We start from the raw sequence: 17,035 nt of genomic DNA, 5'->3' as shown, positions 1-17,035 counted from the left end.
CATAGATGGTTCTGATAATTTTTGGTGGTGCTTCTCATACCGTGACTTAGGCCACTCATTCAGGCCACTGTGAATGTAAACATAGGGTGTTTATTTCAACATTATCAGTTCATGATGAATATGCTGTGGATGCTCCCATCTTCCAAAATAACAGTAGCCATGTTCACAGGACTGTATGCATATGCTCCTGATTTGACCAATACACAGGTACCCTATTGCACTTCAACAGGTCCACTAAATGAGCTAATCTTATGCCCATAGAAAATTCCTGGGACTATTTGGAACAGTGAGTGATACACAGCAGTCAGCATTCTCACAGTTTGGTACTTGTTTGGAATCTAATCAAGGGGCTTCATCCAGATGTAGCATACCTGAAAATCTGTGTGTACTTTCTCACTCACCACACTGAGTCCATTGTAAAAGCTAGAGGTGCATGGCGTGATGTCTTCGGGTTACTAAGTTTTGTCCAGTGAACCAGATGTGAGATCAACAAAACTAATTTTGTGTGACAGGTTTGTTTTGTGTTCAACATTTCAAACCTGCCACATAGTGAGTGGCATCTGTCGAAGAGCCTGGAACATAAGGGAAAAAATGAATGGTGAGCAACAGTATTAAAATTGTTATTTCACTGACAGTGAGTCAATGAAAGATAAGTAGTGGTCCCAGTGTAGACAACATGACATTTTCCTGAGGAGCATCATGTTAAGTTGTGAAAGAAATATTTAATGACAGACCCAGTCAAAATCTTGGCATATTACCTCTGCTGAGGCTGTATAAAGATGAATGTAAATCAGTCTACATAGAAATAAAATATTGTTTTTCTAAAATGACTTCCTTAGAAAAATGATATAATCTAAAATTTATAATTTTTATTTTATAAAGGACTTTCGTAGATTATATATCAGTGGATGATAAATAATATATTATGTGAAAACATGAAATGTGAAGGGCTCAAATGTTTTTAATTAATGGCGTCTTTGCAGTGACTACATGTCTCTATAATCACACTTAACATTCTTTGCTTTTCTTTGCAAGTAACATGATCATCAAATGGCTTTGTTCTCATTAAATGTATTGTTTGTGATGAGAGTTCTCATTTTGACCATTTCCTGGTATGTAAAAATTTGTTACATTTTTATTATTAGGCTCACAGCAGAATTACAGCAAGATATAACATACCAAGCCATGTTTCAAGCAAATTTACTTTCTTGGGTGTGTACATCTGTGAAATAGTTTGAAGTGTGACAGATAGTGTTCTGCAGCAAAGCAAATAAAGGTGTCGCAAAACAATCGTCATCAGAGCATGCTGCTATGTCTTTGAAAACGCAACACAACAGAACTGTTACTGTTGGGATGTGTAGCTGTACGTCAGGTGGGAGGCAGAAAGCAATTACTAGCATTACACTTCTGACCAAAACAATAGTCACACTGTACAAATCTGCAGAATACCACCAGTTAAATTTTAGCATTAACTAACTTCTAAATCTGCATTCATTCATTCATTCGCTCCCATATTGTGTTCCTATATCCTATCATGGAGAGTCATTGGGAATGTGGCACAAATCAGAGTATACATTAAAAGCCAGTCTAACAGCCATCAATTAAACTCATTTTCTTTAAGCCCATGCAGCACATCTATGCGGGACACTCTGCTACAGGTCACACCTACATATCACCTGTTATGAAGCAGCAGATGATTAAAAAATAAAAGGAATTAAAAAAGTGAGCTAATACAGCTTTTTTTATATGTGATGTAAGTTTTATGAAAGGGTTTACCTCAATGAGCAAAATGACGATCAAGAAATGTTAGGGCTGTTAAAATTACTTCGTAGTTTATGGCTGTTAAATTTACTTGGTAGTTGACAGTACATGCTTTGGAGTCGGTTCATTCCAATCATAATGCTCAACATCATGCCCAAACAGTTTGCTATTGCTAAACTGCCACAGCAGTTGTTCAGTTCACATCAAATTCTTCGTCTGGCATTCTTCTTTGGTGTGTTTGGATCCCAAATCATGGGTCTGGCACTTTTATTTCATATTTTTCATCACACATGATAACCCCCCCCCCCCCTCCCCCCGCCCCCCCTCTCTTTCTTTCTCTGCTAATGAAATACATTTTTACACTTTTCATACACAGTACTAAACAAACAATACTGCATACTTCTCCACAAGATGCAATTCCCTGCCAAATAAACAGTTAAAATAATCACAGAGATTGGCTTACAGTAAATAAGTTTCGCCTGACACTGTGAAGGGATGAGTTTTTGTAGCTGGGTCACCATAGTCATAAATAAAGCTACCTTATCACAGTGTTATGGCATTACACAATTGTTAGTGTAGAAACGTGACATGCAGAAGGTTGTCAGTTCGAATCTCATCTCATAAAATAGAGCAAATTTTTTTGTTAATCTCTAAATCTAATTACATGAGCCTGAATATTATTTTTATTCAATTAACTGGTTTAAATGTAACTTTTTTTAATTTCTAATGGTTTGGTACATCATTTTCATCATCGTATTGCTTCTATATTTGCTCTTCCTGTCATTTTTTTTTGTGTGGCATCTGCTAGTGTTGCCATTGGGCTACTGAGAGTGATAGGGGAGAGGTACAGGGAGAGAAAAAAGGAAGGTGCATGTTGTCTTCATTGATCTTGAGGAGGCTTTTGACTGTGTCAGATGGGACAAACTGACGAAAATCTTAAGGAAACATGGAGTTGACTGGAGGGATAGATGGCTAATTAGAAATTTATATTTGAACCAGAGAGCAAGAGAGCAGAGAGCAAGGTGTGATGAGTGAAGAAATTGAACCGGGAAGAGGTGTAAGACAAGGTTCTTGTTTATCACCAACACTGTTAAATATATATCTGGAGGAAATTATTAGTGAAAGTTTTGATGGAAGGAGAGGAGTTTGTATAGGGGGTCAGAGAGTGGATTGTATAAGATTTGCAGACGACATTGTTGTGATGGCAGAGAGTGCAAAGAAATGGAAAAAAATGTTAGATGATGTAAACACAAAATTAGAAGAATATGGAATGAAGATTAACAAGAAGAAAACAAAAAGCATGGTAATTGGAGGAAAGGGGAGGAAATGCCGTATGAAAATAGGGGGAGAGGAAATAGAGCAGGTGAATAATTTCAGTTACTTGGGAAGTGTAATAATGGATGATATGTATTGCTTAACAGAAATTAGGAAAAGAATTGCAATGGCAACAGTAGGATTCATGAGGAAACAGAAATTACTTTGTGGACCACTAAACAAAGACCTGAGGAAAAGACTTGCCAATTGCTACACTTGGAGCGTTGCACTATATGGTGCGGAGACCTGGACATTGAGGAAGGAAGATGAAATAATATTGGAGGCACTAGAGATGTGGATATGGAGAAGAATGGAAAAAGTGAAGTGGGAAGATGGAGTAAGGAATGAAGAAGTATTAAGAAGAGTTGGAGAAGAAAGAAACATGCTGAAAGTCATCAGAAAGAGAAAACAGAACTGGATTGGACACTGTTTGAGGAGAGACTGTTTATTGAAGGAAGGAATAGAAGGAATGGTGGAGGGAAAAGGGGAAGAGGAAAAAGAAGATATCAAATGCTGGACAATATCAAAGGAGGCAAATATTCAGAAATGAAAAGACTGGCTATGGACAGAGAAAAGTGGAAGAGCCTTAACCGAACCAAGGTCCTCTGTGGATTGCTCATCGGTTGGTAATATGACAGCTCATGTAGCCAGTGTGAGGATAGTTTCAGGTTACCAATGATAACGAAAAATTACAGTTTGCTTTTAGTGCAGAAACTAATTTTTTCTGTCTTGCATTTGCTCTTAGAGATTAGCTTTAATTGCTGTGAACAAAGCAGTTGTGATTGTAGTTGTACTTCAGATTGTTGATCGCTGTTTTCTTGGGTACACTGCACATCACAAGGTTGTGGTTAGCTTAGGATGCGAGTTTAAATTCAGGGCTACAAAATGCGTCCTCTGTCATTGGTCACTTAAAATCAGCTGTTGATAGAGCTTCTTACATTTGTGACATACTGTGCAGTGGCCACCTCCAACACTGCTCTGTGTTAAACATTAACAGCATGTGACGTCAACTATCAAGTAATTTTAATCAGACTGTAAACAAAATATAACATTTAGCAGTCTGTTGTTCCTGTGCCGTACTTTTAATAAAAATTGCTGTGGCTTAATTTGAATATGAATAAAAACAGAGTTCACAAAACATAACTTTCCACTTCCTTTGGCTCAAACAGCACTGGAAGCCCAGTTAGAATCAGAACACGAGGAACGTACCGCTCTCCTGAGGGAACGACATGAACTGGAGAGGCGGTTAGCAGCTGCCGAAGAAATGGCTCGCGCTGGTCGCAGTCAGGAAGAGGAGCAGCTGCAGCGACTGCGGCGTGACCTTCGCAGGACTAAGGCCCTCTTGCGGGATGCACAGGCGGCGCTTGAGAGGGCGAGGGCAGACTCTCCAGGCAAAGCTCTTGTTAGACAGCTTCGAAACCAGGTGATTATACTTTGATTTATATATGGAAACTTTTGGTCCTCATTAACAGCTATTTGAAAATGGTAATAACATTACAAGGAAACTGTAAAATTATAAGGGGGCAAAATTGCTGGCCAATACTTAGTCTTTGGAGACAAAATTCAGTATCGCTGATAGACACACATGAAAGTGAAAAAAAAAAAACTATTCTTAGGTTTTGGAATTGCTAACTTTTTCCGCAGGGAGGAAAGTGTGATAAGTTTTGGAAGGATGGAGGTTCACCTGCAGCCCAGATTGTCAATACGGGTGGATCTCTCTCAACCTGGGGCTTCAGTGACAGGGGCTCTTTTCCCAAACCGTCATTCTCTCCTTCCTGTGGAAGGAGCTAACAGCTCCACAAGCTGAAAATAGTTTTTAAATGTGCCAGTCAGCAGTATTAGAATTCTGCCTCTTGAAGGAAAACACTGGCCAGCCATTCTGTCTCCTAGTTTCACAATTTTCAGATTTTACCCCTAAACCCTAACAACAATATTAGATAGCTTATTCTTGCTTTTTAAATGTTAAGAGACTGTGTGTGTGTGTGTGTGTGTGTGTGTGTGTGTGTGTGTGTGATGATCGTTTTATTTGTTGTTATTTATTTTTGTATCGTACTCATTTGTATAGAGTCTGGCTGACAGACAGTGGTAGGTATGTGACAGTTGGTCAAATAAAATCCAGCTGTTCGAAGAATAATAAAAAAAAGGATATCAATGATTCCAAACAATGAGTTAAAGAGAAGCATAGTTAGAGTTGCCCACTTTCGTAGTACTTCATTGTGAGGTAAGGTACTATGTAGTTGTGGAAAAATACCATTGAAATGATTCAATTATTACAGTATTTGGTTACAGCACAAGAAAACATGTTTGCGCGCGCGCCCACACACACACACGCACACACACACACACACACACACACACACACACACACACACACACACACACACACACAACCCCATACATAGTGTCGGCTAGACTAACAGGGCTAATGCTATTTTGCAGCAGGTGGACAGATCGTGATGGCAGTAGTATTGAGTGGGGTGGTTGGAGGAAAAGGGAGGCAGGAAAAAGGGGAGGGACTGGGGTGGGTGGCTGTTGGTGTGGAAGGAGATGGCCGATTTATCCAGCTAGGTATGCAGGAGAGAGGGATGGCACTTCTATGGGGTAGCATGATTACAGTGTTCAAAACAGCATATGCTGAAGGTGATGCTGGGACATGATTTGGGAGAAGGTGATAGGATTGTATCCCTCATGCCCATGGTCCTGCTGCTATCGAACTCTACCTCTTCCAACACCCTTCAGACTCTTAAGGCATCACTTCACTCCTTGCTCATCTTATTAACTATATCTTGACCTACAATTTCTTCTCATTTGAAGTGAAGATTTACAAACAAATGTGTGGCTCGTTCATTGGCACCCACATGATACCCCTCCCAATTCATGTCCCCATGTTACCTTCAGCATGCACTGCTTCCCAATGGTGCTACAGTTTTTCCAGCCCATATACCTGCCACCTGGTGTGTGTGTGTGTTACACTCTATCATCTAAAAATGATAACTCTGAAAGCTAGAAAAATTTTCTTTCTTTTGTGTGTGCCTACTGACAACTTAACGCTTCTGCTTTTCGGTGCATGGTATCCTCTAATCCCGAAGTACTTACATTCTACAAGAACTTTCCTACATCATTTATAACATTAGCTCAGAAATTTTAACATATTAGCAAACAAATATTCTGCCCTGTCTCCTCAAGATTGTTTTTCCATGTATTTCAGTCTTCTACGTCTTCTTTTGCACCAAATATTATTATCGACTTGACATTTTGGGCCCAGGTAGTAATGGGTTGTCTTCTTTCCTTTCATCCTTCAGTTTCACATCTCAGTTTAGATTCAATATTCTACTTTTGCCATGCTTCTTAGATCTTCATACCACTGCAGTTTCCTTCTATCCAAAATATTGCATAATTCTTGTTTCACTTCCATTCTCGTTAACATTGTTCCTTACTTTTTCTTTTCTTGAATTTCTTACAGATCTTCTCCAAACCACTGTCTCTAACACTTTCAGCTTATTAATATGTTTCTTAGTTCTGTTCATTACGTTCCTGCTCTATGAAACTGAATAGAGCATCCCAATGATCTTTCAGCTATTCCTAATTCAGCTTTCCCCCTTTTTCTAAAATAGATCCCAAGAAGAAAAAATTATTAATTTTTTTATTTGTTCCCATCTATAAGGATTGTTCAAATGAAAAAGTACAAAGCGCTGTAACAACCAAAACAGTTGGAATTTTGCTTATGCCACTTTGGGAGAACATAGTGAGACATTTAGGGATGTGAAGTAGTGTCTGGTGTGGTTGTTCACATGTGAGGGTACATGCTGCAGGAGAGAAGCAGGCAGTTGTGTGTTCTGTCCATTTGATACAGTGTGCATGTAAGGGCATCATTGAATTCAAAGTGCAAAATTTTAGAATTGTGGAGCAGTGAGGCATTACCAGACCTCTGACTGCAGAAGAGATTTAACCAGCTAGTATACATCACTGGAAAGTGGCTGCATGTGGGGGAGACTGTGTGTCTGACAAGCCAATGAGAAAGTTGTCTCCGTTTTCATGAAGGCCGGAAGTGTTTGAGTGATGACCTAAGGCCAGTCCAGGCAATTGAAGTAATCATGGCTGAACTCATTGACAGGGTGAATGACCTAGTGAGAAGTGATTGATGTTTCAGAATACAAATGTTAACAGTGAGCTGGGGGCCAGGGTTGGTACATTGTGGACAACTGCGTACAACAGTTAGAGTTACCAGAAAGTGACCACGCTGTGGTTTTTGAAGAAGCTCAGAGAACTGCAAAAGGAGCTGCATGTGAGGCTAGCACACCACCACCTGTTCTGGAATCGTAAAGACTCTGCTTTCCTAGAGCAGATCATTGCTGGTGACGATCAGTGCCGTTACTTTGAGCCAGATACAAAGCGGGACTGTATGCAGTGGGAGCATGCATTGTCACCTCCCGCTAAAAAATTCAAAGCTGTTACCACAGCATGGAGCTGATGCTCTCAATCTTTTTCAACGTCTGAGATCCGATAATCATTGAATTTCTCAAGCACAGACATGTCATCCTGCTACTTACACATATTTGGTTCACTAAAAAATCATCTCAAAGGGATGTGGTTCAACTCAGATGATGAGCTAAGGGACACTATGGAAAACTGGCTCCTGTCATAATCACAGGAATTCTGAGAACAGGGAATCCATTGGCTTGTGAAACAGTAGGGCAGTTGTGCTCAAGCCTCTGGTGATTACATTTGAATATAGACATCAGTTATACCCACAGTCTTGTTTTGTACAATTTTTGAACACTTCTCATACATACAGCTCTTCAAGGTCATTGGTAAAGAAATTTGTTTTTTGATAATCTTCAGGTATAAGTTATTGGATTCTGCTGATAACTGTCAACATTTGTAAGCTGAATGCTCCCTGTCTTGTGCTTTGATGATAGTCGTCAGCATCAGGTATCTTCCATCTGCAGGCTGTTTGACTATTGTAAGGATACAAATGATAGTGACAAGCAGAGGATAATCAAGCAAATAATCCTAATAAAACGAGGTCTGCCACATTTTCTACCTGTCCAACTTACTGGTGGTGTGTACCTTCATTTTCTGTGACACAAGCAAAACAACTGTTTCGATAGTGATCTTTATGGTGACAGAATCCCTATATGGTACATGCATGATAGTGCACTGGCACACTTTCATGTGGATGTATAGGAATGTCTAGCCCGCCATCAGGTCTCCCAACTTGAACGTGTTGGATTTTTGTTGTTGTATTCCAGCCATTTAAATAGTATTAATGAACTCCTGGAACATGTTGCTGATAGTTACCAATGCATTGGGGACATGCCTGTTATTTCTGAATGTGTACAGACATTGATGAGGAGAACTGTTGAAGCCTGCTTTCACATTAGTCGTGGCCATATGGAATACTTGTAATGTATTTGTCCTCAAGTGCATGTCTGCACTTTGTATTATGTGAACTCTGTTGTGAGGTGTTCATTCAGTCATAACACATTGTATTGAGGAAACCATTGGTTTCCGGACCTGTTTTCATTAGAATTATTTTACTGTTTCATTGTACTGTACTTGCCTGTTCCATTTGTTCATATAATAGTCAAACACTCTGTATAATATCTAATCCCTTTCACTTATATTCATGAGACCCTGTCCTAGACCAATATCTATATAAATAATGTTGATGACAATGGGCATGAAGAAGTATCAGCACATTTAATTCAGTTAATGCTTGCAGAATGTTGCTATTATAATTTTCAAGAAATTGTGAACAAAATTGCTAAGCTGACAGATCTGGTATTTTCACGGGAGAGCTACCTTCCATAGTATCCATTCAATATTGTAAATTTCCTCTTTCTCTTTGTATTTTGCAACTAGTTGGAAGATCTGGAGGTGGCCCGAGCGGCAGCAGTGAAGGCGCGTCAGACAGCTGAGCTGGAGCTGAGCGAGGTTCAGGCTATGCTCGAGGAAGCACAGAGGTCTCGCTCTGAGGCAGAGGATAGAGCTGCAGCCGTTGCAAGGGAACGTTCGGAGCTGAGGACGCAGTTGGAAGAGAATGAAGAAGAGCTGGCAGAGGTAAGGAAAAGCTACAGCTATTGTCTCAGAAACAAGAAAGTATGATTTAGGTGACTCATGTACCAGTGGGCCACAAGTATTAGCTTGTTTTTGCATCGCAGCTTGTAATAAATTGACAGTGAAAATATTTTTTGATGTTGTCTTACAGTAGTGTAAAACCTGAATAGTCTTGTGTTTTCAGTAAGGAGAGGTAAAAAAAAGGGGGGGGGGGGTACTGTGGCATTAAATATATGCATTTTACATTATGAGAATGGCTGCATGAGGGATATAAACAATGTAACCAGTTACAAATCACAATGCAGGCAAAATAGCAATACTTTAATGAGTAAATTATTTTTTTAAGAGATACTGAAAGCAAGTGAGAAATGCTAGACTTGCTATTAATAATGGCAGCAACTTACTTCTGACACTGATCACATAACCAGCACCCTCATCTAGGGTAAATATCCTCATTTTTGTGTTAATTTGTGAAATATGTTACATTCTGTTGTTACTTTCATAAGGTATTCAAAACATGTACACAGTTCAGTACTGCTATATAGCCGCAAATAGCTTATTTGATACATTTTTGAGATTAGTTATAATAATATGAACTGGCGAAGTGTGGCTGGTGGTTCAGAGGGAGGTACCAGATGTACATGCTAGGAATATGGGAAGGAGAGGCAACAGGTGCATCGGATATGTGTGCGAAACACGGGTTCAAGCAGCCCATAATGCTGATGTGAGGCAGTTGATTGGAAGGGGGCACTGTTGGGATGAAAGTGTAGGTGTAGGGATATAATGGAAATTGAGGTCAGGAGGATTACAGAAATGAAGGATGTTTTGCAAATATAACTCCCATCTACATAGTTCTGAAAAACTGGTTGGGAAGGGGAGAGGAGGGGGTTGGGAGGAGTCCCGAGTGGAACATGTTGTGAAGCAGCCATTGAGTTAAAGTGTTTTGTGCTCAGCAGTGTGTCCCGCCACTGGATAGTCAACTCTACTCTTGGACACGGTTGGGCCGTGGCCGTTCATTCGAGTGGACAGTTGATTAGTGGTATGCACAGATAGAATACGGAGCAGAAACTACATCTGAGCTGATAGGTGACATGACTGCTTTCACAGGTGGCCCTGTTGCTGATGAGATACGATTAGTCTATGGCAGGATTGGAGTAGGAAGTACTGGGCGGGTGATCTGGGTAGGTGTCGCACCTGGGTCTTATGATATGTTCCACTGGTTTCTTAATGTAATATCAAGTGGCAAAGTAAAATCTGATCAGGAAGTAAGACTTCCTATAATTCAATCTTGCTCATCTTACTATTTAAGCACACTCACCAATCTCTCGTTATAGAACATTTTCTCTCAGAGTGCTGTAGCTACTGTTGGAAGTTAAGAGTACAGATCAAACATCCAATTCACAAAATAAATACAATGCTTCTGATAATCAGCATATTGTATATTGTACTCTTGCGTACAGTGATTGTAAAGTTGTTTTAATATTCCAAACATCACAATTAAATTGGTAAGGACAAAGTCCACAAATGAACTGCCTTATTTAACATACTCCAATTGAGTGAAGTTTGCTCTTGTCCCCACGATGTGTAGGCATTATCACATCTGCTCTTGCTCTATTGCTCAGACCACACCTCGAAGGCAGATGCCGATGACACGAAATAAACTTCCAGATCAGCAGGTACTGTGAGCATGGCACAATGTTTATCATCGTCCAGCCTTGCAGACACACAATGTCCATTCATTTCATGATATGTGCACATCAACAAAATTTATATCCAAACATTAGTGTATCTAATTCATTATAAAAATAAACTTTTTATAGTGGCAATCGTAATTCATCGCTCGAAAAATGCTTGTGCAACATGTCACTGCACCGAACTGATACATCACACTACAGATTCCACTCATAGGTGAATGATGTCATAACTTCTGCAAAATGGCAACAGACAACAAACATTCAAAGTTAAAAACTAAGTTTTAATCTTCTTAACTGAAAATATCAATAGCTCATATGTTTTTGATGCATAATCATTGCGCCAGTTGTTTCATTTGTGAGGAATGTACTTTTTCCAGTTTATCCCATGGTGAATGCCACACAATGAATTCTAAACCAGTAGTCATAGGCATGTATTTGTCTTAACATGACTTTGATTAAGTCTCATAACATTCCTGCCAGGTGATCTTTCTTTTGCTATGGACATGTAACCTCGGATAATAAGTATTTATTATCCATATGGATCATTAAGTACTTTACAATATTTCTTGATTTTTGCTCATGAACTACTCATTGCTGGGACCTATAGTCCACTGGTCATTTAGTCTAATTGCCCATATTTCATCCAGTCAGTGTTTCCATAACTCAGGATGTTTTAGCCATGCTCACAACACTGTTGGAAATCAGTGGGCATGTGATACACCATATTTCTTACCTACAATAAAAATGAGAGAGAGAGAGAGAGAGAGAGAGAGAGAGAGAGAGAGAGAGAGAGAGAGAGAGAGAGAGAGAGATATGCCTATAGGCCTATAGTATTGTTATATCATGTACCTCCTCAGAGATTCCTTCCTTAATCTTACTTAATTCATCCCAAATTTTATGTAGTTCAGTTTCTGTTCTGTCTGTTTCTGCATTAGAATGGGGTTTATCTGCAGATGATTCAGTCCTTCCTTATGCCCTATTATCAACTAAATCAACTGCACACTCCACTGTACTAGCAAGTGTAGAGCCTGAAATGTTGTCCGCATCCAAATCTTCGCTTTGTTCCAACATCTATACCTTACTTGTATGCCTGAGATGTGATCAGTATTGTGCTAAATTCTTTTAAGTCCTTGTTAACATCTCTGAATTGTTAATTCACTTCATTTCAGAATAAATCATGCTGTTTCAATAATTTTGAATTTTGCTCCTCTGGTAAGATGGAAAATATCGCCTGTAACTGCAATATGCTATTTTGTATTTCTTTCTTTTCCCTACAGGACACATTGATTTGATGTTCTAGTATGGTGTCTGGTGCTTTTATTTAACTTTTTATTTTGTTTTAGTATTTCCTAATGTTATGTATATTTGTCTGGGTGTTATAAACCAAGCCAGGATATCCACATCCACTTTTCTCATCACCACGGATTAACAATTTCTACAATATCATGTTTAATTAGTCTCAGCTGAATACTGTAAGAATGCTAGCTACACAACTATAGTATACTCACAAACTCTGTTTGCAAAACCACATGCAGTTTACCCCACAACCCAAACACCACAACTACTACTACTACTACTACTACTACTACTACTACTACTATTATGAAGAGCCCTTTCAGAAACTAATCAGCTTGGATAGCTCACCAGAATCTTGCCACACTTGGATATCGATGGGAAGCTGTAGGTTATGCGGCATCACTGAAACTGGGTGTGTCACTGATGCTGCTGCTGCAGGTTGACAAGCCACAGCTGCGATCCATGACTGCTGTTGTAGAATAGGCATGTGATCATTAAAATTGAAGCTATTCATAGTTCTAGTCAAAAATCTTCCAATTTGTGGACTAGTTATTTTCTCCTCTGTCATAATTGTGGTGGAAGCAGGCACTGTCTCACAAACCTAGTCCACAGACAGATTCCTGTGCCATCCTAGACACCACTATTCCTCCCACCACCCTCAAGGAAAAGAACCAGCTGCAAAGCAGAAGCACCACCCTCTCCCCATCATCACCCATTATCATCCCAGACTGGAGCGCCTGAAGCATGTCCTTCACTGAAACTTTGACTATCTATCATTGTGCCCAGAAATGAGGGACATCCTACCCAAAATTGTTTCCACCTCTCCTAAAGTGGTATTCCACTGCCCACCCAACCTACCCTGAGTTTCACTAGATATGGCTTGTACCTCAGTAGGTGTGGGAAGGGGAGGCTGGCAAAGCTTATAGCTGACAGTGTAGTGGATGGTGGTGGGATCACTACTTTCTGTAGTAGTTGTTGTTAAGAGCTGCACCTTTTTTTGCACCAAAGTCAGCTGATAGATAACTATAAAATATTTCTGTATGCTGATGACACTAGCTTGGTAGTAAAGGCTGTTGTGTGCAACGTTGTTTCAGATAGTGCAGTTCAAGACATAAATTCATGGCTTCTACAAAGAAACTAACCCTAAATCACAGAGTAAGACTCAGTTTTTACAGTTTCTAACACACAATTCAACAAAACATGACATTTTAATTTTAAAGGCTGGACGTATGATTAGTGAAACTGAACAATTCAAATTTTTAGGTGTTCAGCTAGAAAGCCCATGTTCAGGATCTTGTTCAAAGACTTAATGCTGCCATATTTACTATTCAAACAGTATCTGAAGTAAGTGATAGTTCGGCATGAAAAGTAGTCTGCTTTTCTTATTTTCATTCACTTATATCATTTGTTATTATATTTTGGGGTAACTATTCCCATTCTCAAAGGATATTTTTGGCTCAGAAGTGAGCGGTTCGGCAATAAGTGATGTAAGTTTGTGAACCTCTTGTTGACCCCTGTTCATTAGTTTGGGTGTTCTGACCTTCACCGCTTGATATATATATTCTTCATTGTAATTTCTTGTTAACAATATCAGTGTATTCCCAAGAATTAGTAACTTTCACTCAGTTAATACTAGGCAGAAAGCCAATCTGCATTTGAATCACATTTCCTTGGCTCTTGTGCAGAAAGGCCTGTAAATACTGCTGCATCCATCTTCAGTAAGCTACCACAAGAATTCAAAAATCTTAGCAGTAATCCACGCACTTTCAAATCGAAACGGAAGAGTTTTCTCATGGGTCACTCCTATTGTGTCGAGGAGTTCCTTGAAAATTTAAGCTGATTCCTGCGTTATATTGCTAATTTTGTTTACATAAACATATGGCTTGTCTTCTTTTGGGTTCATAAACATTTTATTTTATCTGTCATTACTTTTATGTTGTAATTTCATGTACTGGAACATTCCGTGACCTTGCAGATTTGCTCCTCAATTTGGTCCTACGGAACTAGATATGAAAAATAAAAAAATAATAATAATAAAAATAAAAAAATACAATTACCTGGTAAATCCCTATGCCACTCCCACTCCCTACCTGATTCAACCAATTCCAGTCCTGTCACAGGCTTTTTCTATTATCCCATGAGAGACAGGGCCACCTGTGAAAGCAGCCATGTCACATACCACTTCAGCTGCAATTTCTGAAAAGCGCTTTATATGGGTGCAACTACCAACCAACTGTCCATGCAAATGAATGACCACCACCAGACCGTGGCCATGAGCAGAGTTTGCAACCCAAAGGTGGAGCCACTGCTGACCTTATAATGCTTGATTTCAATGGTTACTTCACAACACATGCCATCTGGGTCCTTCCCTCCAGCACCAGCTTTACTGCACTATGTAGACAGGAGTTACACTTGTCACACATTGTTTGTTCCCATAATCCTTCTGGCCTCAATCTGTAACCTCCAGCATCATTCCCCTCTTTCCTACAGTCTCACTTTCCTGTTTTCTGTCACCCTTTCCCAGACCATTTCCCCACATGATCATCAACACAATGTAGGTGTACAAGAGTGTGTGTGTGTGTGTGTGTGTGTGTGTGTGTGTGTGTGTGTGTGTGTGTGTGTGTTGTGTACACATGGAGATGGATTTAGAACTGGGTGGATGTATTAAAGAGTTGTAAACCTGGCATGAAATTTTAATAATTGATTAAAAAAGCATTGCTTGTGGTTATCAGTGTCGCAGGTCCTGTATAAATGAGGAACTACTGTAGACTCACTGGTCCAGTGATGTCAGTTTTTAGCAGCACATCTGTAGACAGTGATTTACAAGATACTGGAACAAAAGCTTTTGATTAATAATAACAAAACCACCAACAAAAACAACAACAATAATAATAATAATAATAATAAATAATAATAAATTTGGAATAGTGAAATGGAGTAACACAGACCTAGAAGCACTCAATACACTTACACGATCACAATGCCAAAAATATAGAATACATCACATACATTCAGCAACAGAAAGATTCACATTAAGCAGAAAGGAAGGAGGAAGGGGATTTATCGACATAAAAAACCTACATTATGGACAGGTAGAAAATTTAAGAAAATTCTTTATAGAACGAGCAGAAACTAGCAAAATACACAAAGCAATCACTCATATAAATATATTGGCTACACCATTGCAATTTCATAACCACTTCTACAACCCTTTAGATCACATAACATCAACAGATACGAAGAAAGTAAATTGGAAAAAGAAAACACTACATGGCAAGCACCAATATCATCTAACACAGCCACACATCGATCAAGACGCATCCAACACATGGCTAAGAAAAGGCAATATATACAGTGAGACGGAAGGATTCATGATTGCAATACAGGATCAAACAATAAACACCAGATATTACAGCAAACATATTATTAAAGATCCCAATACCTCAACAGATAAATGCAGACTTTGCAAACAACAAATAGAAACAGTAGATCACATCACAAGCGGATGTACAATACTAGCAAATACAGAATACGTCAGAAGACATGACAATGTAGCAAAAATAATACATCAACAACTTGCCATTCAACATAAACTAATAAAACAACACGTTCCCACATACAAGTATGCATCACAAAATGTACCGAAGAATGATGAATTCAAATTATACTGGAACAGAACCATTATAACAGATAAAACACCACCACATAACAAACCTGACATCATACTCACCAATAAAAAGAAGAAATTAACACAACTAATCGAAATGTCCATACCAAACACAACAAATATATAGAAGAAAACAGGAGAAAAAATTGAAAAATACATCCAACTGGCTGAGGAAGTCAAGGACATGTGGCATCAAGATAAAGTTGACATTATACCAATTATACTATCAACTATAGGAGTCATACCACACAATATCCACCAGTACATCAACGCAATACAGCTACATCCAAATGTATGTATACAACTACAGAAATCTGTAATTATTGATACATGTTTCAATTACCCGAAAGTTCCTAAATCCAATGTAACATATACCATACAGTTAAAAGGAAGTCACGCTTGATCAAGGTCCGCGTCACTTTCCATTTTTAACCAGACGTAACATCTGAGAAGGGAAAGAAATAATAATAATAGATTGATAGTAATGATGAGGAAGAAATTGCTGTGACAGATGTACAATGGACACATGATTGTGTGTAAGAGATATAAAAAGTGATGGAAACATCTGACTCGTAAGGTGACATTAAAGCAAAAGGTACACTTACTTTATATATGTCATACTGCATAACAGATACATGTGTCACTCCTAAATTTGTTGAAAAATGGAAATATGTTTCCGTATTTACTGCATAAATGATAGCAAATGTTAAAAAAAGTTCTGGTCATTTAATGAAACCTCAGACATTTAATTAAGAAAATATTTTGATCCACAGGTCCTCAAGAAGTACCGTTCGACAGTTCAGCAATTATCTGCAGAGCAGCTAGCACTCCAGGAGCAGGCAGGTCGTGTCTCAGAACTGGAATCTGAAAGAGCTTCACTTCGTGAACAGCTTGCAGAACTGACAACTCGTCTTGAGAGCATGGAGACCCTGGGTGATCCATCGTCAAGCCTAACACAACGTCGTCTTGAAATGCGCACCAAGGAGCTGGAGTCAAAACTTGAGTTGGAACAAACTACACGTGCTCGCTTAGAGGTATGCTTTTTACTGCAGTGCCTCCTGCTGTTTGAACGCAAAATATGATAGTCAAAAACACAAAATAATGTTTTTTAAGGTCGAAAATCAGAATTTACATATTGACTACTGTGACACAGTCAACCATGGTCGTACTGATGAACATGAACAAAGGAAAGAGACGTCAAATATTGAGCTAAGAAGTCACTCCAGTAAACGTGGCTGGAAGA

The 17,035-nt window shown here is 39.0% G+C and overlaps 1 protein-coding gene across 1 annotated transcript in view; it reads left to right on the top strand.

Annotated features, from left to right (window-relative positions):
- LOC124545602 (unconventional myosin-XVIIIa) overlaps positions 1-17,035 on the top strand; it is a 387,918-nt gene that overhangs the window by 361,612 nt on the left and 9,271 nt on the right. Inside the window, exons 24-26 of the mRNA XM_047124550.1 lie at positions 4,245-4,498; positions 8,941-9,138; positions 16,566-16,826. Coding sequence (XP_046980506.1) covers positions 4,245-4,498; positions 8,941-9,138; positions 16,566-16,826 — 713 coding nt within the window. The remainder of the gene's footprint in view (positions 1-4,244; positions 4,499-8,940; positions 9,139-16,565; positions 16,827-17,035) is intronic.

The sequence above is a fragment of the Schistocerca americana genome, chromosome 8 (genome assembly GCF_021461395.2).
Source record: "Schistocerca americana isolate TAMUIC-IGC-003095 chromosome 8, iqSchAmer2.1, whole genome shotgun sequence".
Taxonomy (NCBI): Eukaryota; Metazoa; Arthropoda; class Insecta; order Orthoptera; family Acrididae; genus Schistocerca; species Schistocerca americana.
Note: the sequence above shows the minus strand (reverse complement) of the source record. Positions and strands in the feature narration are given on the sequence as shown.